The 23,914-nt window shown below is 36.0% G+C and overlaps 1 protein-coding gene across 1 annotated transcript in view; it reads right to left on the bottom strand.

Moving 5' to 3' along the window:
• LOC150081803 (SEC14-like protein 2) overlaps positions 1–23,914 on the bottom strand; it is a 141,595-nt gene that overhangs the window by 5,844 nt on the left and 111,837 nt on the right. Inside the window, exon 12 of the mRNA XM_090379691.1 lies at positions 21,232–21,535. Within this exon, the coding sequence (XP_090235817.1) occupies positions 21,232–21,535 (304 nt within the window). The remainder of the gene's footprint in view (positions 1–21,231; positions 21,536–23,914) is intronic.

The raw sequence follows: 23,914 nt of genomic DNA, 5'->3' as shown, positions 1-23,914 counted from the left end.
ATTCCTATATATCATTGACAAAACCCCATGACCTGCCCTGGCATCCTGTCTGCATTGCTCAGAAAACTTCACATCTGCCTGCACAATTACTCCCAGGTCTTTTTCATTTTCTACCACCTTAAGTGTAGTACCACACAGTTGGTACGTTTCTCTGGGGTTACTTCTACCCATATGCAGTACTTTGCATTTGTCAAGGTTAAACTTCAGTTGCCACTTCTTAGCCCATCTGCCCAAATTATCTAGATCCTGTTGCAGTAGCACACTGCCATTACTGTCATTAACAAAAAGTAGAAAAGGCACGGATTCAAATCCCGTTGATGATGCGAGGAACTTTAATGGACTTTTTTCACTTTGTGGCTGAGTTAGTCAGTGTCAGGCATAGATTGCAAGCTGGACAAAAACCCCCCGGTTTCGTGGAAGAAACTGGGGGTTTTCGTCCAGCAAAACCGAAAAATCGACCAGAGAACACACGCAATTTCCAGACACAATACACATGGGTATATGAGAGTCCCTGGCTGCTTCGCAGTTCCTGTTTCATAGGAGCTGATCTGGCCATCGTAGAAAGCAATGCAACTCTGAACTCCAGCCCATTCTTCCAACCCTCTCCCATAATAAGGTAGTGGATTCATGATTTCTGTTCAATATGTTTATATAAACAGTTTTTTTTTTATATAAACAAAGGCAAAGAAATAGCCACTAAGTCCGAGGTGCCAAAAAAAGGGGAAAGCAATTACTGATACTGCTGTTTGTTTCAGTTACATCTAAACCAAATCTAAAGGTTGTAGTTTACTTTTGTTCTTTACTTTCCCCCCAATCATCTCATAATTCACATGGTGGTATGCACCCATTTTTAAAACAGTAATGGATCAGCATTAGTGGTGGTAAAGTGTGTAGGTTACTGAGATTAGCAGTGATGTATTCTGCTACTTTACAGCTGACAGCATAACTGAAGCCATGCTGAAAGTATAAGTGTAATTTTAGATTTGTGCTAATATTCAGTGTTATTTTGTTTTTGTTAGTAATTTGTTATTTAGTTCAATATAAAAAATTGTCTTCGAATTAACCATAGAGAAAAAACATAAAAGTGGTGTGGTTTTAAAAGCAAAATAAAACGTGATGCTGACAAAGCTCTAACAAAAGAAATTTTAAAAATTCGAAAATGGACTTCATATTTTGCTCATCCAGAAACAGAATTAACATACATCAATGATAAGCCAATCTTCATCTTTTGAGACCGACCAAATGGGAAAAGAGCCATCAATTGAGGTTGAGCAAGAGATGACATTCAAAAAACACTTGAAGAAGAAGAATCCTCGAGTAGACCATCTCCCTCCAAGGAAGAAAATGAAGGTTTTTTAACATTGAAATAAACTGAAAATATCAATATCGAAAATCATAAAAAAGAGAATTACCCCACTGACGTTGCAAACTATCCAAAGAATATTTAACAGCAGATATGAAGACTTTTATTTTAAAATATGGTGCTTGCAAAAGGACCATTTCTGAAAAATAACGAAAATATATCATTTTCGGTAAAATATTACTCGACCACTTGTATATCTGGATTACAAATGAATGGGCAATGGTTGTGCTACTCCGAAAATCTGGATTCCGTACATCGCGAGCCATGCTAGATGTAACTGGACGAAAGGCTTCAGTGATTGGAAAAATTTGTCTACTAAAATTAAAGACTATGAAAATAGCTGTAAGCATGTAGAAGCATGCATCACGAAAGAAACATGGAAAACAAATACAGGACTTGATAGAATTATGGAAGAAAATTTGCACGAACAATGTCATTTTTGGAAAAAAAGTATTAAAATGGGTGATTAAATTAATCCTAAAATTGTCGAGACATTCATTCTTTAAGGGGTCACAAGAAAATTTAAGTGATACCTAAATATTCGAAATTTTTTGTCGGATGTAAAGTTGCTAGCAAAATATGACCCTATCATTATCAGCCATATGGTGCAAGTAAGCCCGAGGCTTATGCTGCACCAGCCAAAAAAAAAAAAATTTCTGTGTTACCCTGAGAGAATGAAACAGAGAAGTAGAAGGGAATCAACAAGAAAGAGAAGAATGATGATATCCAGCTCAGGATCCTGGGTGTGCCAAGCCCATACTCACCAGATGTGAGTCCCTGGAGACTGGTTGCGGATTTACTGACTGAAAGCGTTTAATTTCTTAAATGTTGGCCCAAGCATTCAATGCTTGGGCCAACATTTAAGAAAACAATTAACTAAGGATAAGAAGCCCCATATTTTTCCATCATTTCTGATACAACACAAGACATCTCAAAAATGGATCAACTAAGCTAGTGTACTGTTGTGTCCGTATGAGATCCGTATGACGTAAAAGATCCGTATGACGACAGACCTAAACGTATATGTCAGAAAAACGTTCCTTGGTTTTCTCACTGTTACGGATGGATCAGCTGCTGGAATAACATCAATTATTTGATAAATTCAAATTGCCTGGATCTTTAAAAATGTTGTGGGCAAGGGTACGATTGGAGCAAACATAATGAGTGGTGCATATTCAGGAGTACAATCCCGCCTAAAGGTTTTACAACCGAATGCATTGTACGTATGTTGTGCAGCGTACAATTGATGAATTTATTAATGATAAGGTTAATGGAGTAAGGGAAATATCCAACTATTTCAGTGTTGTTCAAAGTACTAATGATATTAAGAGTAGGAGACCAGCGGAATTACTTAACAAGTACAGGTCACTGTTGAAAAAAAGCCGTGAAGTAGGGTTGAATTTGAAAGTGTCTGCAATTCTGCCCAGACACGATAGGAGGGAGTATATGATGAGAGCCTTGTTGATCAAGTCGGCCCTGGAAAGATTGTGCAAGGCTCAAGGGGTAGAATTTTTTTCAGCCTGGAATGTACTTGTTAACAGGAGAGATTGCTTCTACAGAGATGGAATACACTTAAATAGAAAGGGTGCAAGAATATTTGCTGATGCTATCGAGGCAGTGTTAGGTGGGTCGGAAAACTGCTAGCTTGGGGGGAGACAAAGACTAATGGATTAACAGTAGCCACTGGCAGAGGTGAAAGAGATTCTTGCACTGCTTCTATTGGAATGAGCAGAAGCCTGAAAAACAAGATGCAGGATATTTCAAAGACTGCTGGAAGTCATTGCGGTACAAGTAAACACATGGGTTGTGTTAGGGTAGCTAAGAATAGAAACAGGTGCATGTATACTTGCGTGTACACCAATGCTAGGAGTTTTAGTAATTAAATTTGATGAATTTGAGGTATTGCTCAAAACATCAAAGGCAGATATTGTTGGGATATCAGAGACGTGGTGTCACACAGATATAAGATATGCAGAACTGGAATTTGGGGAGTACAATGTGTATAGAAAGGATAGACAGGACAGGAGGGGAGGAGGGGTTATGCTATTAGTTAAAAAAACACATAAAATCCAAGGAAGTGAAGCCAGTCGACATTGATGGACAGGGCAGTGTCGAGTCAGTTTGGTGTGACATAAGCATAGGTAATTCAAAATTGAGAGTAGGAGTGTGCTATAGGCCTAATGACTCTGATGAGTATAATAAGATACTGTACAGGGAAATAGAATGGGCCAGTAAATCAGAGAGTCTTATAATGGGGGATTTTAATTTCCCAGATATTGACTGGAATTTGTGGGTTGGTCACTCACACACTAGCAAGGGTTTTGTGGATTTATTGGATGATTGTTTTCTACACCAGCATGTTCGGGAGGCAACTAGAGGGAGTAATACTGTTGATCTGATTATCAGTAGTGATTCTTCATGCATTAGGAATCTGCAGATAAAGGAACCACAGGGTGGCAGTGATCACAGTGTGCTGAAGTGGGATTTACTCAAGGAGGTAACTACCATCAGAGGTAAAGGGAAGGGTTTTTGCTTTCGTAAAGGCGACTATGATGGTCTGAGACAGTATTTAAATTCTATACAGTGGGACCAACTGATGATGTTACCAACAGCAAATTCAAAATGGGAAGCATTCAAGGAACTAATCTTGGAAGCTACCAGGCTTTACATACCAACCAAGAAATATTGTTCAAGGTTCAGGCCTAAATGGTTGTCAGATGAACTAATGAGACATATGGCAGAGAAGAAAAATGCATGGGATACATACAAATTAATGGGTGACATGGAAGCCTATGATAGATATAAGTTGGTCTGTAACCAAGTCACAAAGGAGATTAGGCAGGGAAAGGCAGATTATGAGAAATCCTTGGCAAAGGACGCAAAGAAAAACAGAAAAGAGTTCTTTACCTATTTAAACTCAAGAAGGAAAGGGATGAATCAGATTGGTCCACTGGATGTTGATGGTTCAACAGTTGAGGATTCAGCTCAGGTGGCTAACAATCTAAACGAGTATTTTGCATCTACATTCACACATGAGGAGTTATTCAGGAAGGGGAATGTCGTAGGTGAAGTAAACATTGGCAGTGAGCTAGATTATTTTCTAATAACTGAGAGGAAAGTGGAGGAGAAATTGTTGAGGATAAACATAAAAAAGGCACCCAGGGTGGATGGGATCTATCCAGTTATATTAAAGGAGGCAGCAAAGGAAGTAAGCAAACCCCCTAGCCATAATTATGAGAGCTTCTTTGGACTCAGGGGAGGTACCCATGGACTGGAGATGTGCAAATGTAACCCCAATTCACAAAGGAGGATCAAAGGCTGACACAAGTAATTATAGACCTGTTAGTTTAACTTCGGTTCCAGGAAAATTAATGGAGGCACTGGTTAAAGAAGCACTGCAGGATCATCTGGACAAGAATTCAGTTATAGCTCAGACACAGCAGGGTTTTGTTAAGGGCAGGTCTTGTCTGACCAATTTGATTGGATACTATGATGTAGTCACAAAAGAACTGGATGCAGGGAATAACTTTGATATTATATATTTGGATCTTAGAAAGGCTTTTGATACTGTTGCGCATGGAAGACTGCTGCACAAATTGGAGAAGTGTGGCATTGGAGGCAAATTGCTGCTATGGATAAAGGGATGGTTGAGCTGCAGAAGACAGAGAGTGGTAATCAATGGACACTGCTCAACGTGGACTAATGTTATTAGTGGAGTTCCTCAGGGTTCAGTGTTGGGTCCATTGTTGTTTTCTGTATTTATAAATGATATTGATGATGGTGTATCAGGCTTACTGTCCAAGTTTGCAGACGATACCAAGGTTGGCAGGGTTGTTAAGGACACTACTGATACTATGCTGCTGCAACAGGATCTGGAAAGGTTGAGCAGATGGGCTGAGAGGTGGCAAATGAAGTTTAACATTAACAAATGTAAAGTACTACATATGGGAAACAGTAACCCCAGATCAACGTATCAACTCTGTGGTTACTACGCTGACAGTGGTAGAGAATGAAAAGGACCATGAGGGTAATTGTGCAGGCAGATTTGAAGTTCTCTGAGCAGTGCAGACGAGCTGCAAGAGTAGCTCATGGTGTCTTGTCAATGATATACAGGAATTTTTCTAGCAGGGACAGGGATGTGATTATTCCCTTGTATAAGGCATTGGTCAGGCCACACCTTGAGTACTGTATACAGGTCTGGAGGCCTCATTTCAAGAAGGATGTAGAGCTGCTGGAACGAGTACAGAGAAGGGCAACAAGATTAGTGAATGGAACAAAGGGTTGCTCTTACGAAGAAAGGCTTAAGTTTTGCAAATTACAGAGCCTGGAGACTAGGCATCGGCGAGGTGATCTGATAGAGGTGTATAAGGCTTTGAATGGCTTGAGCATGCTCAATGCCGATGTGATTCTTCCTCTTGCTCAGAATAATCACCTGAGAGGGCATAAATTCAAATTGAGGAAGGACGGATGTCGGATAGATGTGCGGAAATTTGCCTTTATCCAGCGGGCAGTTGGTTTGTGGAATAGACTCCCATCGCTTGTTGTTGAAGTTGATAGCCTAAACAAATTTAAGGCTCAGCTGGACAGGTATTTCGAAGAAACGGAGGGGTGAAATGGGAGTAGTGGTTGGTTTTTTTTTTTTTTTTTTTTGGCTGATGCTGAATAAGCTTGCTTTCTTGCATCATATGCCTCTACTAATGCTAATGCTAATATACATGTATTTTTTGGCTCCAGTATCAACTGTTGGGACTTGTTATCTCAAACTGCAAGTGAATGCGATATTGTATTAAAGAAATTAAATCCAACTCATTGGTCTAGCTGGCTTACATCTATAATTACTATAAAATTCAGATTTTCGGATTTGCTAATGATATTAAAATAAAATTATCATACAATCGTCAAAATGTGATAAAAAGTCGGAAACTGTCCACATTAAAAATAATATTGAAAATTTGTTTTTGTGTTAACCACTGTACTGATAGAAAAAATCTTGTCGAGTATTAATTCAACGTCAACCATTTTGCAAAAGAACAAATATGGATACTGGTCAAGCTGCATTGGGCATAGAAACATTGTATTGAAATTTGAAAATATCGTCAAGGAAGCATCAACTATTGCGCAGTAATGGGGTGTACGTTGTCAATTTGCAAATAAACAGAGGAGATTTATTAAGAAACATTTTGATGAACTGGTAGAGGATTTGAAAATGCAGAACTGTTCTTTAAAGTTAACATTTTTATGGTATAATTGACTTAGTGACAATGGAACTGCACAAAAGGTTTCAAGGACTAAATACATTTTCTGACTTGTTTGCATTTCTTACTCTAACTCAATTAATCCAAATGGATGACAATTCCATTATAAAAAACGCTGAGACGATGCAACAGACATTTTTAAGTGACTTTTCAGAATCATTTTCAATGCAATTACTACTTTGCGTAAAGTCACTAAAAAGAAAAGTGCAAAAATTAAACTAGAGTAACTCCCTGACTTATGTAAGAGCTGCATTCCATGGAACTTCCCCCATGCTTGCACAGCACTTGCAACTGTGCTCACTGAATTGACTGAATCATTAAAGAAATGTTCAACGAACATGTAAATAGAATTATTTATTGTATTTATTCAATTTTTTATCTCATGTGCAGGAAAAGTTACAAAAGTGTGCAATTTAAAAAAATTTCAAAATTATAAAATTACACAAGAGAGGAGACAGGCATAGCGTCACTAAGTTTTACCTCTCAAGCATCGTTTCCAGAATCAATGTCTTTACCTTACAAGTACACTGCTGCCGAATTGAGGGCTGTTGATATTTAGAAGGGGTTGGCCACTCAAACCTTATGAAAGAACATATTAATGGATGACTGGGTGGTGACATTTTTCTTTTCATCATAGATTTCTTTGTAGTAAAGAAGCATATCATTCACCCCTCTGTTAACTTTTAAGAATTGTTCACTGCCAGGATCCATCTTCTCAAACCTCGCCATTACCGATACAATTTCACGAAATGTCTCGGCTCCTCATTGATTCATCTTGAGCTTCGTAAGCATTTTCTTCTTTCACTATCACTGCCTACAAGTCGATAAGTTCTTCTTAGATATTAAGTCCTTGCTCTATTAACTCCTCAACGTCTGTGGCATCAACCTCCAAGTGAAGTAGCTCTGCAACCTTTACAATCTTATCTATAACCTCTTAATATCATTCGTCTTTTTCAAGTCCTTCGAATCCTTTTATGTGCCATGGGCATATTTTCTTCCATGTGCCATTTGAACAACTTTTAGTAATTTCCACCCAAGCCTTATTAATGTTTAAGATGGCATTGTAAATATTGTAAGATTTCTAAATGTCTCTTAACGTAAAATTTTTCTCATCATCTACTGCACACAATGCTTGAGCAATATTGTGCGTAAATAGTATGCTTTTAAATTCGAAATAACACCCTGATCCAAAGGTTGGATGAGTGTAGTGTTTGATGGTAGAAATATGACTATCACATTCGAATTGAAATCATCTAGATGCGTAGGATGTCCAGGAGCATTATCTAATAGAAGCAAAATCTTGAAAGGAATGTTGTTGTCTTTACAATATTTTTCAATCTCAGGAATGAAGCACCATTTAAACCAATCCTCAAAGAGAGATATTGTTATCCATGCTCTCTGGTTCGATTGGAAATGCACGGGTGTGGTGGCTTATTGATGCCCTTAAATGCAAAGGATTTCCAGATTCGTACACAGGCAGCAGTTTTAATTGGTAATCTCCTGCTGCTGCATTAGCCCCAAGCAAGAATTTGGCCCTATCTTTGGACACCTTGAAACCTGGCATTGTATTTTCCTCTTTAGCAATGTACATTCGATCTGACATTTCAATACAGAGCAGTCTCAACATTAAAAATTTGCTGCGTTCAATTGCCACCTTCATCAATAATTTTTTCCAACACATCACAAAATTTCTCTGCAGCTGCAGAATCGGCACTGGAGACTTCACCGCATACTTTAACGTTGTGGAAACCAATGCGATGCTTGAACCTATTAAACCACCCATTGCTTGCCATGGACTTGGGTTGGGGTTTGCTGTACTTATCCTTAATATCTTTATAAATACTTGTTGCTTTTGCTTGAATGGTCATTAGACTCAGGGCCACTTGCTTCTGAATCTGTTTTTCCATCCATATTATTAACAGCTGTTCCATCTTCAATATAGCACCTGAATGATGTTTTGTGATCACTGTTGTTCTTAAGTGTGTCGATCCTTTGACATGTTCTTTTATATGTGCACTGTCCTTTAAAATAGTATTCACTGTTGAAGCAGCAAGACCTAATTCCCTTGCAAAAAGATAAACTTTATCCTGCTTCATACTTCTTAATCATTTTCATCTTCATTTCTAAATCAATTTTGTTTCATTTTGTGGCACTGCCAACATTTGCACTTTTCGTTGGTCGCTTTCCCTTCATCATTGTAATACGTAAATAGGAATGAAAAGTTTCTGAAAATTTCTTTTTTATATTATTGCAACCCCAGAGGACCATATCTAGTGTGTATGGGCTTGGCACATCCAGGATCCTGCACTGGATATCATCATTCATTCTCTCTCTCTCTCTCTCTCTCTCTCTCTCTGGGTAACTCGAGAATTTTTTTGGCTGGTGCAGCATAAGCCTCAAGCTTCCTTGCACCATATGGCTAATAATAATAATAAGATTTCAGTGAAAGCGAACACATTTCACTATAACAGCATAAAAACCCACACAATTGCAGTTATTGGTACTATCGCAAATGCAATAAGATCGAGTTTACTACCTGTTTATAAATAGATGCATTAACAGAAAAGCCCAATAAACTGGAAAGTGCAAATCGTTCTTATTGTTTTATGGTCATGATCTCCAGAAACGTGCTTTAGAAAAATATCACAAACGCGTTCAAAATTGATTCTTATAACGAGTACATATGATAACAATGAAAGGGTAGTGCAATTTCCATTATAAATATGACATTTTAGAAAGATAAATAGCTTAGTAATATAGCGAAATTTTCAACTTCCAAGGACTTGGAACGAATTACAAAAAAAAAAAAAAAAAAAAAACAACAACACAATGTGTTATTGGGTTCACATTAAGATATTTTCACGATACCTCCATTTATTCCTACAGAATGCAAAATACATTTGCACCGGCCAGCAAAAACTTATGTAAAGTCGAATATTATGTAAATTGGGAAGTTCATGTATTCACAAATTTGCAGAACTAGTCATAATAAAATACTATGATACAAATGCTAGTTTTTCGGGACAACAATATCTATCAGTGCTAGCCCTGCTTAGCATAAAAGCACAAGATGAAAGAAAGGGCTGGATGTTTCTAAATTAATTAATGACTTTGCCAATGACGAATTTATACGAAAACCATTCTAAATCACGCATATATTACTTCATTTAATTTTCAGAATTTATTTTTCATATTTATATTTACAGAATTTATTTTTCATATTTATGTTTACAGAATTTAATATTATTTTTGTTTTTATATTGTACTGATAAAGATTTTAAATACACATTTACCACTGTATTGTTAATTTTTTATTTTTACAAAAACTAAAGTGACCAGATATCCCAGATTATGAGGGAAAGTCCAGGATTTAACTGTTTTGCCCCACATGGCACACTGTCCTGGAAAATGTTCTGGATTGGATGCATAGCTCCATAATGGCAAACATAATGCAAATCATTTACATTATGTTTGCCAGGAACCAATGGTGCAACGGAATGTTTTTTCAGTAGTAAAAAAGTTGCGGATGTCAGAAAAAACACAACTGACTGACTGTAGAAACGCTGAAAGTAATACTACAAATTAAGTTCAAGTTTGCTAATTCTTGCGAAGAATTTTACAAAGAAATAGCAAATAATAAAAAATTATTAAGAAAAATTCACTCCAGAGAAAATATTTAATTTCAGTTGTTTTTATTGTTACAAGAAGGTATGTATTTTTATTATTATTTCACAGAAATACCTATATAATATAGATATTTCTGTGAAATAAAACAAATATACATAAAAAAAATTATATATATAGGCTATATTTTGTTTTTTTAAGAAGTGTGATATTTTATTTTATAAGTTTAGTTCAAAGAAGTATATATATTTAATTTATATTTTGTATGTGAATATTTTTTTATATATAAAAAATTTAAAAAAATGTGTATATTGTTTTTGGTGGGGGGGGGGTTGTAAAATCAATGTCCCACATTTGAATACTAAGGATTTGGTCACTTTAACTAAACTTTGCATTGGGGCACGCTTTTTCTAGTTATGCCATTGTTTCCATGACCCTAATGTATTAGTTTGGATTATATCAAGTTTGTCACAAAGCTTTAATGTTGTTCTTTTCTTCTCTGTATGAGGTTTATTAACTGTAGGAGTCATAGTGAGGGGTTTTTAATTTAAAATAGATGTAAAACAGCGGTATAATCCATGATATTGGCGAACACAAACGAATACAGTAATCACATGACTTGGCATTTTATTTTTTTGCCACTGCAAGACATTCATTAGCATTAGTAGAGGCATATGATGCAAGAAAGCAAGCTTATATAGAATCAGCCAAAAAAAAAAAAAAAAAACTTCCCATTTCACCCATCTATTCTCTCCAAATGCTTGTCTAGTTCTGCCTTGAACTTATTTAAAATTTACACCTCCACTACGACAGATGGAAGTTTGTTTCAACTATCAACCACCTGCTGGCTAAAGGCAAATTTCTGCACATCTATTCTACAATTGTCTTTCCTCAATTTGAATTTATGTCCCCCCTCCACCTCAGGTGTGTAATCTGAGCAAGAGGAAGAATCCCATCAGCATTGAGGTTGCTCAAACCATTCAAGGCATTATACACCTCAATCAGATCACCTCACAGGTGCCTAGTCTCCAGATGCTACAATTTGCAGAACTTAAGCCTTTCTTGGTAACACCAACCCTTTGTTCCACTCACCAATCTCATTGCCCTTCTCTGTACTCATTCCAGCAGGTCTACATCCTTCCTAAAATGAGGCCTCCAGACTTGTATGCAGTACTCAAGGTGTCGCCTGACCAATCTCTTATACAAGGGAACAATCACCTCCTTATCCCTGCTAGCAAAATTCTGTATATCATTGACAAGGCTCCATGAGCTACTCTTGCAGTCTGTCTGTACTGCTGAAAAAACTTAAAATCTGACTGCACAATTACCCCTTGGTCCTTTTCGTTCTCCACTACTCTGAGTGTAGTACCACATAGGTGATACACTACATTCAGCTGAACACTGCCACAGAGGATAAAATAATTTGATAATACATAAGGGCATGGACTAAGTATTCAACACCAGCACACCTTCTATTTCTACCAATTACTTCAACATTGCAACATTGCATATTATGTCTGCACAACTGCATACATACTTTTACAGACAACACAATGTCATAATATGGTACTATGTCTATACAAGATATACAATCTATAGAATTGTGTATTATGTCGATATAAGTGTGTGTTCAAGACAATTTTGTGTGTTCCTGGTAGCAATTGATTAGCTAATTAAAGTTCACAAATTCCTCCAGTCTTCAATTGGAATTTTGCTATGCTGCTCAATGAACGCATGACATGCCACACAGGACTACAGTATTTCAATTTAAGCCATGGTTCAAAGAATGCATCTCTGTCATAAAGAAAGATTGTCTACACTGCTTTTTCTTCTCAATTGCAAAAAGTTGTTTCTTGTCCTCAGTTTATTCTAAAAATGTTATCAGTGTAACTTTGAAACAAACAAACAAACAAACTGATTTTATTTAAAGAAACTAAAAAAAAAAAAAAGTTGTAAGCAAGAGGAGATGTGAACTGTCCTTGTATAATTAAATGTTTGTAGATTTGTGTTTATTTTAGAAGTATGCCGATGATGATGTTTATGGAATCAACTGAGGATGGAGAACAACTTTGTCATTAAGGAAAAAAAAAAGCAGTTAATTTGGCAATTTTAAATTTAGAAATCATAAAATCTAAATGGCAATATCTAGTTAACATCAAATTCAAAAATTTTGGCTTAAAATATGACAAAGTTCTGGACAACAAATAACTAAACAGCCCCAGTGCCTTTTAATTGAAACACCCCAGATAATAAACAACTCTCAGATAACACCTGTCCTCAAATGGCTTGTGGTACTAAAACAATAATAAATTCTTGAAATAATTTCAACAGATTTTTGTAGGAAATATGTTCAGAAACTTAGATATGTGTTTAAAAAGTTCTCATCACCCTCAGTTTTCAAATATCATAGGTTAACAACCAAAAATAAGACCTGTAGTTGGTTTGATCATCTTTTCCATCTATTTTATCTTTTTATTTTTTTTTTCTAGAACATTCAGAAGATTTCTAGATAATTTAGCAGCTTTCTACAACATTTGAGAATGTTCTACAATAGTTTTATGTGCGGAAGAAAGGTCAGGATGTTTCTGGAAGATTTTAGAACTTTCAGTGGAGCTCTCTAGAAACATTGTGAGTCATCTAGAAACTTCTATACAGTGTTCACCACTCATATACATATATATGAGTGTGTTCACCACTCAGCTCATTTATATATATGAGCTGAGTGACGAACAAAGTGTTTTAGTGAATTAGTGTTTGTAAACAACCATTGTGTGCATTAGTGTAGACTGTGACCTATGTTTAAATTAGAAACAAAAATCTACAATTTCTTACTTGCATTCTTATGTGTGCATACCTCGACCATACATGAAACATCTTATGTTCTTGCCGAAATAAGTCTGATAGCTTTTGCTACATTTGTGGAAAAGTGGTAATAAAATTGCAGCAGATGCCACTGTCACAACTTGTGAGAAAAGCCCACGAACTCTATTTTGGATGTAAGGTCAGATATCAAAATAAAATATGGGCTCCAAAGATTTCCTATAGCTCACATTCAAGGACATTAATAGGCTGGCTTAGAGATGGTCATAGATCGATACTTTTTTGCTGTTCCGGTGATATGGCGGGAACCTCAAAAACACATAAATGATTGTTACTTTTGCATGACCAATATTTCTGGTTTTTTTGGGAAATCCAAGCATAAAGTAGAATATCCCAACATACCGCCTGCTCTAAGCCTGGTTCCTCGCATGACATGTCAATGGCAGATGATACAATGCCAGTGCCAAAGCCACCAGAAACTTATGGACTTGACACTGATTCAGGATCGGAAAAAGGGGTCTCCAGAAGATGCAGAACCCAGAAAGAGTACAGATCCAGACATTTCAACTCTTGATACTAAACCACATCTAATCACTCAGGCAGAATTGAACAATTTTGTCAGAGATTTGGACCCCTCCAAAACCAAGGCTAAATTAATAGGATCGTGGCTTCAGCAGTGGAATCTTCTTGAAAAGGGTGTCAAGGTGCATTTTTATAAGCAGCACTAATCTAATATAACAACCTATTACTCCATGGATGGTGCTTTGGTTCATTGTAACAACATCCAGGAATTAATGAACGGTTTACATCTGGAGCATGTCCCCAAGCAGTGAGGGCCTCGCACTGATTCATACAAGGTCATTTTGTAAGCAGTTTTACTCCATAATGGAAATAAGTATCCATCTATACCACTGGCCCATGCAATTCACATGAAGGAAAATGTACAAGAATCCGCAGGTTCTTTTAAAAAATATGCTTTCAAGAATACAAATGAAATATCTGTGGTAGCTTTGCTGACTGGGTTGCAAGACTAAATACTGCTGCTTTTTATGCGAGTGGGACAGCCGAGTGAAGGATTGTCACTACAGGATAAAGAAAAAAATGTTCAGAAACTATACACCAGGCCAGAAAAATGTAGCAAATCCTCCTTTGGTGGATAAGTCAAAAATTTATTTATCTCCATTGCACATTAAGCTAGGTTTGATAAAAAAATATTTGTGAAAGTGATGGAATAAAAAGGAGAAGGATTTCTATTTCGGGGCAAAAGTTTCCTCGAATCACTGAAGCCAAGGTAAAAGAGGGAATTTTTGTGGGTCCTCAAATCAAACTTATTGTTATTCCAAGGAGTTTAATTCCATTTAATTTTTTAGTTTGGAATTCACTAAAAAATTAAATTATACACAAATAAGAGCCTGGATGGCATTCAAAAACGTATGCTGGATCTTTTTAAGCAATGTGAAATCACAAAATTACAGTGAAATTGTAGATGAGCTAATATTTTAGCATACTGAGAATTGGGAAGCAACATGTTGTTAACATGTTGTTAAAGCTTCATTTCCTATATTCCCATTTAGACTTTTTTCCTGAATACTTGGGAGTGCTCTCTGACAAACACAGTGAAAGGTTTCACCAAGATATTTCTCAAATGGAAAAAAGATACCAGGGAAAATGGAGTCCAAATATGTTGGCAGACGACTGTTGGAATCTTGTACAGGAGACACCAACAGATGAATATAAAAGGCAAAAAACGACAAAATAAGTGTTTTGTTATCAGATAAACATTTTGTAAATAGAATATGATTAACAGACCCACTGTTAAATATTTAGTACTGTATGTAACATTTTCTTAAAACACATGAAATATTTTTTCACTAGAAACTTAGTTTTTGACTTTAATCCCTTATCCCTTAAAATTAGTGGGTGTTAGAGCAATATGGTTGCCATACTTGAATTCAGTAATGTCAAATCTACAAGAATCACCCTGAATTTTAACATGGAGCGAAAAAAATGTATTTTTTTTCTGACCAGTGTAATCATTGCTTATGACATGTCAATGGCAGATTTAAGCATGAGTGGGTGCTTAGGACTTCAAATTTTGGGGAGGGAGGAACAAAATTTCCATGAACTACACTCTTGGAACACATTTTATTCACTTGCAAAACATTTCAAAGTTAATTCAAACTCTTCCATTATCTTTTATACAAGTAGGAATATTTTACCAAATGCATTTCCCCACCCCAAGAAAATATTGAAACTTAGAGCCCCAAAAGTGCTAAATCCTCTACTGTTATATTAAAAACATCAGAAGATGACTTAGTAAAAATGTTCTGTTATATAAATAAATAATAACTTGTTGCCTAATATAGATTACAAGTAAAACTTTCATGGGCCAGGGACATGATTGAATTGAGTTCATATGTGTTACAACCCAAATAAATGAAATAACAGAATATGAATAAACTGATTTAGTTTCATGAAATCACATATCATCAAACCATATACTTAGGACAAAAAGGGTCAGATGACACATCATACCTGAGAATCTTCAGAACCTAGTGCAAGTACTCTACTATCAATCTCTTACTCCATTCTAGGAAACAGAAAATGGAAAAGAGCAAAATTCCTGTGCAATTTTAAGAGACCCCTCCCTACTCTTCCTTCTCTCTCTCTCCTGTTACAATGACTGCAACTTAAAGATGAGGAACAAAAAAGGGTGGTACGATGAATAATTACAAAAAATTATGGATGGAGTGTCGCTTTATTTTTGGCAGGTACATAGCATTTACCCCTTCTGAACCAAATCTTCAACATTCTCAGTAAAATAGATGCTGATTTGCACAAGCAAGCAAGGGCACATGATGCAAGAAAGCAAGCTTATATAGCATCAGCCAAAAAAAAAAAATACACCCCCCTTCTCACTTCACCCATTCACTCACTCCAATTGTGATGATGCTTCCTGTGTATGCCTCATATATCTGATGCTTCCTGTGTATGCCTCATATAATCCTCTAACGAGCCCTCTCCAAGGGACTGTAAACAGCTTTCCATGTCCACCTATGCTTTACTTGTGCATAGGTTAGAAACTATTATAATTATTTTTATCTTACTGTCCTATCAACATAACTGTTATTTTTGTTCATGTCTTTGAGTGCATCACTTAAACTATAAGCCCCAGCATTTCACAGATGTGAAGAAAGTGTGTATATTGTTATATGTACAACAATATGTATATATTATATTGGTGCCTCCATAGCCAGGTGGGAAGGAGCAGCAGTGCTAGCACATGCTTCTTGATTAGACCGAGGTTCGAGCCCATCACCACCAAATACGGAGGATGCGGAAAGGTCAGGGAATGACCACCGCATATTCCTGGAGCAATATGGCCTTAGTTTCTAATGTTTCTAAAAACCAAATAACAACAACAAATATATTATATTTATTTATTTATTTATAGTTTTGCAGCATCAAAGAAGTTTGGAAAGCACTGATCTTAGACTATATTGTGCCAGCGTACTATGTATGTAGAAGTGCATGTTCATGAGCTAATTTTCATGCTGTGCTGGCTGAAAATTCTGGAATAACTCACAAGGAAGAAACTTTATTTCCTCCTGATGAAATCAGTTAACTTCAGTTCCAACTGAAAAGATCTTGAAGAATTCATAAAGTCCCTCTTCAGTTTGGACTTTTACTAGGATTTGAACTAGGGGCCAAAATGAAAAATTTTAAAACAGAATGCTCATTAATAAAATATCTAATTTTTAATAATCAATTATGTACTTGACATACCAATGCATGTCATAAACCAGAATAGTGTTCCAGAATAGTGTTCCAGTATGCTCCAGGTTTTAAACCTGGAGCTCTGAAACTACTACAGTCCCACAAAAGACATACTTTTATTGACTCCTCAACAATATTATTAATAAATATAGGAAACAACAATGAGCCCAGCATAACCCTAGTGGCCTCCACTAATAACATTAGTCCATAATATGAATGATATTGATGATGGGATATCAAGTTTAATGTCTAAGTTTGCAGATGATACAAAGGTTGGCAGGGTCGTTAAGGACACTACTGACGCTATGCTGCTGCAACAGGATCTGGAAAGGTTGAACAGATGGGCTGAGAGGTGGCAAATGAAGTTTAACATTGACAAATGTAAAGTACTACATATGGGTAACAGTAACCCCAGAGCAATGTATCAACTCTGCGGTACTACACTGACAGTGGTGGAGAATGAAAAGGACCTGGGGGTAATTGTGCAGGCAGATATGAAGTTCTCTGAGCAGTGCAGACGAGCTGCAAGAGTAGCTCATGGTGTTTTGTCAATGATATACAGGAATTTTTCTAGCAGGGATAAGGAGGTGATTATTCCCTTGTATAAGGCAATGGTTAGGCCACATCTTGAGTACTGTATACAGGTCTGGAGGCCTCATTTCAAGAAGGATGTAGAGCTGCTGGAACGGGTACAGAGAAGGGCAACAAGATTAGTAAATGGAACAAAGGGTTGCTCTTACGAAGAAAGGCTTAAGTTTTGCAAATTACAGAGTCTGGAGACTAGGCACTGGCGAGGTGATCTGATAGAGGTGTATAAGGCTTTGAATGGTTTGAGCATGCTCAATGCCAATGGGATTCTTCATCTTTCTCAGAATAATCACCTCAGAGGGCATAAATTCAAATTGAGGAAGGACGGATGTCGGATAGATGTGCGGAAATTTGCCTTTGGCCAGCGGGTGGTTGGTTGGTGGAACCGACTTCCATCACTTGTTGTTGAAGTTGATAGCCTAAACAAATTTAAAGCTCAACTGGACAGGTATTTCGAACGAACGGAGGGGTGAAATGGGAGAGGGTTTTTTTTTTTTTTTTTTTTTTTGGCTGATGCTGAATAAGCTTGCTTTCTTGCATCATATGCCTCTACTAATGCTAATGCTAATGCTAATAAAGAGCAGTGTCCATTAATAACAACTGTCTTCTCCAACTGAACTATCCCTCTATCCAGAGCAGTAACATGTCCTTAATGCAACAGTGCTCCAATTTGTAAAACAGTCTTTTATGTGCAATAGTATCAAAAACTTTCCTGAAATCTAAATATATGATATCAGAATTATTTTTTGCATCCAGTTCCTTTGTTACTACATCATAGTATCCAATCAGATCAGAGAAGATCGCCTCTTAACAAATACATGCTGTGACTGTATAATTGAATTCCTGTCTAGATGGTACTGTATTATTTCTTTAACCAGAAACTCCAATGGTTTTTCCTGAAACAGAAGTTCAGCTAACAGGTTTGTAATTACTCATGTTACCCTTTGTGAATTAGAGATACATTCACACATGTCCAACCCCAGGTGCCTTTTTTTAATGTTGTTAAGCTTCAACAATTTCTCTTCCACTTTCCCCTCAATTATCACAAAATCATTTAGTTCCATGTTAGATTTTGATGAAATTCTGGCCCTAAAGAACCCCTCAAGCATGAATGTTGGTGCAAACTATCTATTCAGTTTGTCAGCAACTTGAGCAGGACTATCAACAGCTAGACCAATGTGAATCAACATCTTCCTTCTACTGTTAATACAAATAAAGAAATCTTTGGTGCTTTTTTTTGGCTTCCTTCGCCAGAGACTAATTGATCATTATAGGAACAAACTTCTTTCTGTTGTTGTGGAAGTAAGTAGTTTGAATAAATCCAAGGCAGAAGTAAACAAATTACTGGGGAAGGGGGGGGGGATGGACAGGACAATCTACTTACTCACAGAGATATTAAACCATTCTGGAATTTCATCAAGCATAAGAATATAACCAGTAGAAAGTTACAACTCCATAACACACATGGAATTCTCTTATTGGATGAATTCAGTATTGCTCAAGAGTTTGCCAAACATTTTTCCAGAATCCAAACAAACGATACATTGAGACCTGCCTCATTTTCTGACTTCACACCTGTTAAAGATGAAATTCTCATTGACATCTTTATGACAGATGAAGATTTAAAGTCAGCATTAAAAAGCACGAGAAATGGCTATACTAGAGATCCAGATAACATTCCTGGCATATTTTAGAAAATGACTGTCGCTACCTTAAACCCCCTCATACTGCGGATCTTCAACTTGTCTCTCAGGCAGGAGAAGTATCCTAAGCACTTTAAGCAGGTCAATATAGTTCCAGTTTTCAAGAAAGGTGATAAAAATGAAGTAACTGATTACATATTATTGCAAAACAGTCTGGCTAAACTCTTCGACACAGCAGTACACAAACATCTCTTTGAATTCTTCAGGCCTTTCATTGAAGCCAACATGGTTTCTGCAGTGGCAAGTCTGTAGTCACAAATTTGCTTCCTTTCTGGCAATACACCTCTGATGTCCTTGATAACCACCTTCAAGTTGATGCAATCTACACAGATATATCTAAGGCATTTGATAAACTCCTGCATGAAAAATTTCTGGAAAAACTTAAGCAATATGGTATCTGTGACCCTTTGCTCCCATGGCTACGCAGCTATATTATGCATCATTCCTTGAGCATTATCGTGAATCAAGTGAACTCGGACCATTTTATACCACTAAGGGGAGTACCTCAAGGCTCTCCCCTAGGTCATCTACTTTTCATTGTTTTCATAAATGATCTTCCTTCTTTCATCTGCACCTCCAATATTCAAGTTGCTCTCTATGCACATGATATTAAGATCTACTCAGCAGTGAAGGAAGATAACTGATTCTCAACAGCTTCAATGTGCCCTCAATAAATTCTCTCTGTGGCTATCTCTGAACAGCTTGTCTGCTAACCTCCCAAAGTGCAAAGTAATCTCTTTCTCTTCCTGCAGATCTCCACAAAGGCGCCTCCGTAGCCAGGTGGGAAGGAGCAACAGTGCATCACACACGCTTCTTGATTATACCGGGGTTCGAGCCCGTCAACACCAAATACGGAGGATGCGGAAAGGTCAGGGAATGACCACCGCATATCCCGGAGCAATATGGCCTTAGTTGCTAATGCTCCTAAAAACCAAATAACAACAACAACAAGATCTCCACAACTAATACTGAAAGGTGTGACAAAGTTAATGACTTGGGGATTCTCTTCTCCAGCAGTGTGAAATTTGATGCTCGTGTCCTTAAAATCACCAGCAAAGCATTCAAAACACTGGGACTTATCAAATCACCTACAAGTTCAAAAACTACAGATATACTGTCATCCTTTATAAAACTATAGTTCTCCCAATCCTTGAATTCAGCTCACCCATCTGGAATCCTCACACAAAAATTTTATAATTAACAAAACTGAAGAAGTCCAAAAAAAAATTTTGTCCATTACCTTACGTTCCATAATTCTCTATTTTATCACACAGTGTATTATGACTCGCTGTGTGATTACTTTCATCTGAGGCCTCTGTGCACTAGAAGAGTTACTGCTGACATCATCCTTCTAGCCAAAGTAATCACTGAAAACTTATGAAGCATCTGATATCCTTAGTAAAATCAACTTCAATGCTCCTTGTAGACAAGTCAGGAACCTTACACTGTTTTGCCTTGACTCTACCACCACGGACTTTATGAAGTTCAGTCCACTGAACAGAATCGGAAAATGACTCTCTTATTGACTTCTCTGACAATTCCCAATCACTGATGAACTCCATCTACAAGTTTGCCTCTTCTCTTAAACTGCAAATTGACTAGCTCTCATCTAATTATTGTAGTTTATTATTATTTATTTTATTATTTTTCTATTCTCTAACTAATTAATTTATTATTTGTTTTACCGGTAACTTAAGTTAATGCAATCTTCCTGTTGGATTTCATATTATTGTTATCAGTTGTGTTCATTGTTCTACTCTCAGATACACTGTTAATGGTTACCTGTTGTGTATCTTGTTAATAAAATAAAAATAAAAAAAAAAAAAATATATATATATATATATATATATATGGGAATTTGTGTTTTTTTTTTTTTTTTTTTTGGCTGATGCTTCATAAGCTTGCTTTTTTTGCATCACTTGCAACTACTAACTAATTCTTAAATTAGTTTATATTAAAAGAAAGCTTTATTACTACTTGCATTTTCTGCATATTACTAAGCAATCATATTTCAGATAAAACCTCATCTTTTATGTGAGAAGTCTCTATGAAGGTGGGAAAAAAAATATGCATATTAAAATAGCAAGCAAATGTCACTTACATGTTCCAGTTTCATTGCATAAGTATTGTCCACACTCTGGTTCTTCTAAGCAAGCATATCGTTTGGTTTCAATTAGTTCTTCTTTGCCTTTCTGGCCATTTTTATAGTACAGTCTAATTCCAATATCTTTATCCATGGTTAGAAATTCCCATCTAATTATTGTTCCTGGTCGGTCAACAGTCACTTCTACTTCTAAAATGTCTTTATTCTGAATGATGGCATGTTGCATCTTCGAGCTGTTGAACAGTTCTTGTTTACGTGAGTTGAAGTAACAACTCTCTGGAATTTTACCACCTTGGCTTATCTGTATAATACAAGAAATAGATGAATAAAAATTTAATCATTCCAATGGGAATATTTAAAGCGAGTTCTATTAATTTTTTTTCCAACTGAGTTATTAAGCCGTTGCAAATAAAGTGAAAATTACAGGTTCTATTCATTTATTCTTTGAATAAATGAATAGAACCTGGAATTTGAACAACAAGAATATTTACATTTAACACCTTTCTCCTTCTTTATCGCGAATCAAGCCAAGAAGTTTTATGAACTCTTTTCACAATGTAGCTTGTTTAGTAGATCTCAGGAGAAGATTGGATAACTTTTCTCCTGGAAACTCAAAACATAATTTTTAGGTTATGCTGAACACTTTAAATTTCAAAATAGGTGTGATATAGTTTCAGTTATCATGAGTTCTGTATCAGATTAGGCATGAAGGCAAGGTTCACTGTAATTTAAAAATGTTGCCAAACTGTTTGAAGTGGAAATGTTTCAATAAATATCTTAAATCAAGTTCACATGGTATAATAGCATGTATTTATTTAATTTATAATCTATTAAGATGAACCATGTATTGTTGCCATCTAAAAGTTATCTTTATAGATAATTTTTTTTATCCATAACAGAACTGACTTTATATTAGATGTACAGAAGAAAACCTGTTCAAGATCATGTAGTATTACTTAACATGGTACTTCTCTTTGAAAATATCAACCATTTGTGGGTGAGCCTGAGTGAGTGCATTCAATGTCCAAATGGATATCTTTTTTTATAAAAATCCCAAACATGAAAGGTATGAGAATCTATAGTACTTAGTACCATGCATGGGTTGAAGGCTGAGAAGGCAGAAGATACTTGTTGATATCGGATTTGAATATCTGTAGAGTGTAACTTCATAGAACAGAAATAGAAGGGATAAATGAGGAAGAAGAAAACTGAATTCTGTATGTTTGGACAGTGAAAAACTAGTTGAAGAATGAGTTTGGAATGGTTTGCAGTAAAAGAATAGCAGTCCATGGAAGTATCATAGAAAAGGTATGCTATGCAGCAGAAACTGAACATCTGTGAGATAGAGATCCATGGTTGATTGATATCTCCATTAATTTGGATAGAGTGATCGCAACTGAAATGGGACAATAACTGGGAGATGAGACCTGCTACAATTTTTAGGAACTGGCTATATACAGGCAGTTCTTGACTTTACGAGTTAATTCGTTCCTAGCGCGCGCTTGTAAAGTGGGAATTAAATCCCATAGATATAATGTTAAAAATAGGGGTTACATTCTCAACAATGAAATTAGTTAGCTAATTAATTTATGTTTAAACAATGATTGATTTATCCAAAGAAATTAAAACGTAGTCTGTAAAGTCAAGCTAATTATAATAATAAAGAAATTATTTTATGACTTACAAATTTTAAAGAATGTTTATTCTTCATCATCGACTAAATGCACACTCATTGATCACTTATTATTGGCTCGGCACTCATTGGTTTGTTGCAAAAGGAGTCATCTTCTTCAGAAATGCTTCAATAGGCATTTGTTTCCAAGCCAATCTTCTATTTTCTTTATAACTTTCAATAGATGCATAGGCATTTTTTAACGGAACGCACAAGTTGCAACTAACACGATTTGCGTGGAGTACTAAGTTTACGAAGCTTAAAAAAAAAAAAAAAAGGAATGAAGAGAAGATTCTGAAAATTTGTTTTTTATATGATCGAAGATTTCAATAAAAGGGAAACACATTTCACCATAATAACACAAAAAACCACACAATTCCAGCTATCAGTATTTTTGCTTTGCAAATGCGATAACATAAGAGTTTACTACCCATTTATAATTGCTTGCAGTAACAGAAAAACCCTATAAACTGAAAAGTGCAAATTGTTTTTATTGTTTCATGGTCGTGACCTCTAGAAATGTGCTTTAGAAAAATGTCAAAAAAGCATCCAAAATTGGTTCTTACAACAGAACATATCATAACGATGAAAGTGTAATGCATTTTATTGATTTGAATTGGTAACTAATACAATTTGCACTATAAAAACGACCTTTTAGAGAGTTATAAGGTGAAAATTTCAACTTCCAAGGTTGTGGAACGAATTACCAAAAAACAATGTGTTATTGGGTTCACCATTACGATATTTTCACGATATGATGGCGTCTCTGGAATGGATTAATATCGTAAAACTGAGTACACTGTATTGTACAGCTACACGTGTAGTTTAAAATGCAGTATTTATGAACGTTTAACATTCATTTTTTGCAATTAATGTTCATATTTTCAATTTTGTTGATACTTGATACTTTGAAAAAAAAAAAAAAATCGTAAACCCGGGAACTCATAAAGTGAGAACTGCCTGTATGAACAAATTTCCATGCAGAAAGAAGAGAAAACCTAATGGAAT

The sequence above is a fragment of the Mastigoproctus giganteus genome, chromosome 8 (assembly GCF_048544385.1).
Source record: "Mastigoproctus giganteus isolate SK-2022 chromosome 8, ASM4854438v1, whole genome shotgun sequence".
Lineage (NCBI taxonomy): Eukaryota > Metazoa > Arthropoda > Arachnida > Uropygi > Thelyphonidae > Mastigoproctus > Mastigoproctus giganteus.
Note: the sequence above shows the minus strand (reverse complement) of the source record. Positions and strands in the feature narration are given on the sequence as shown.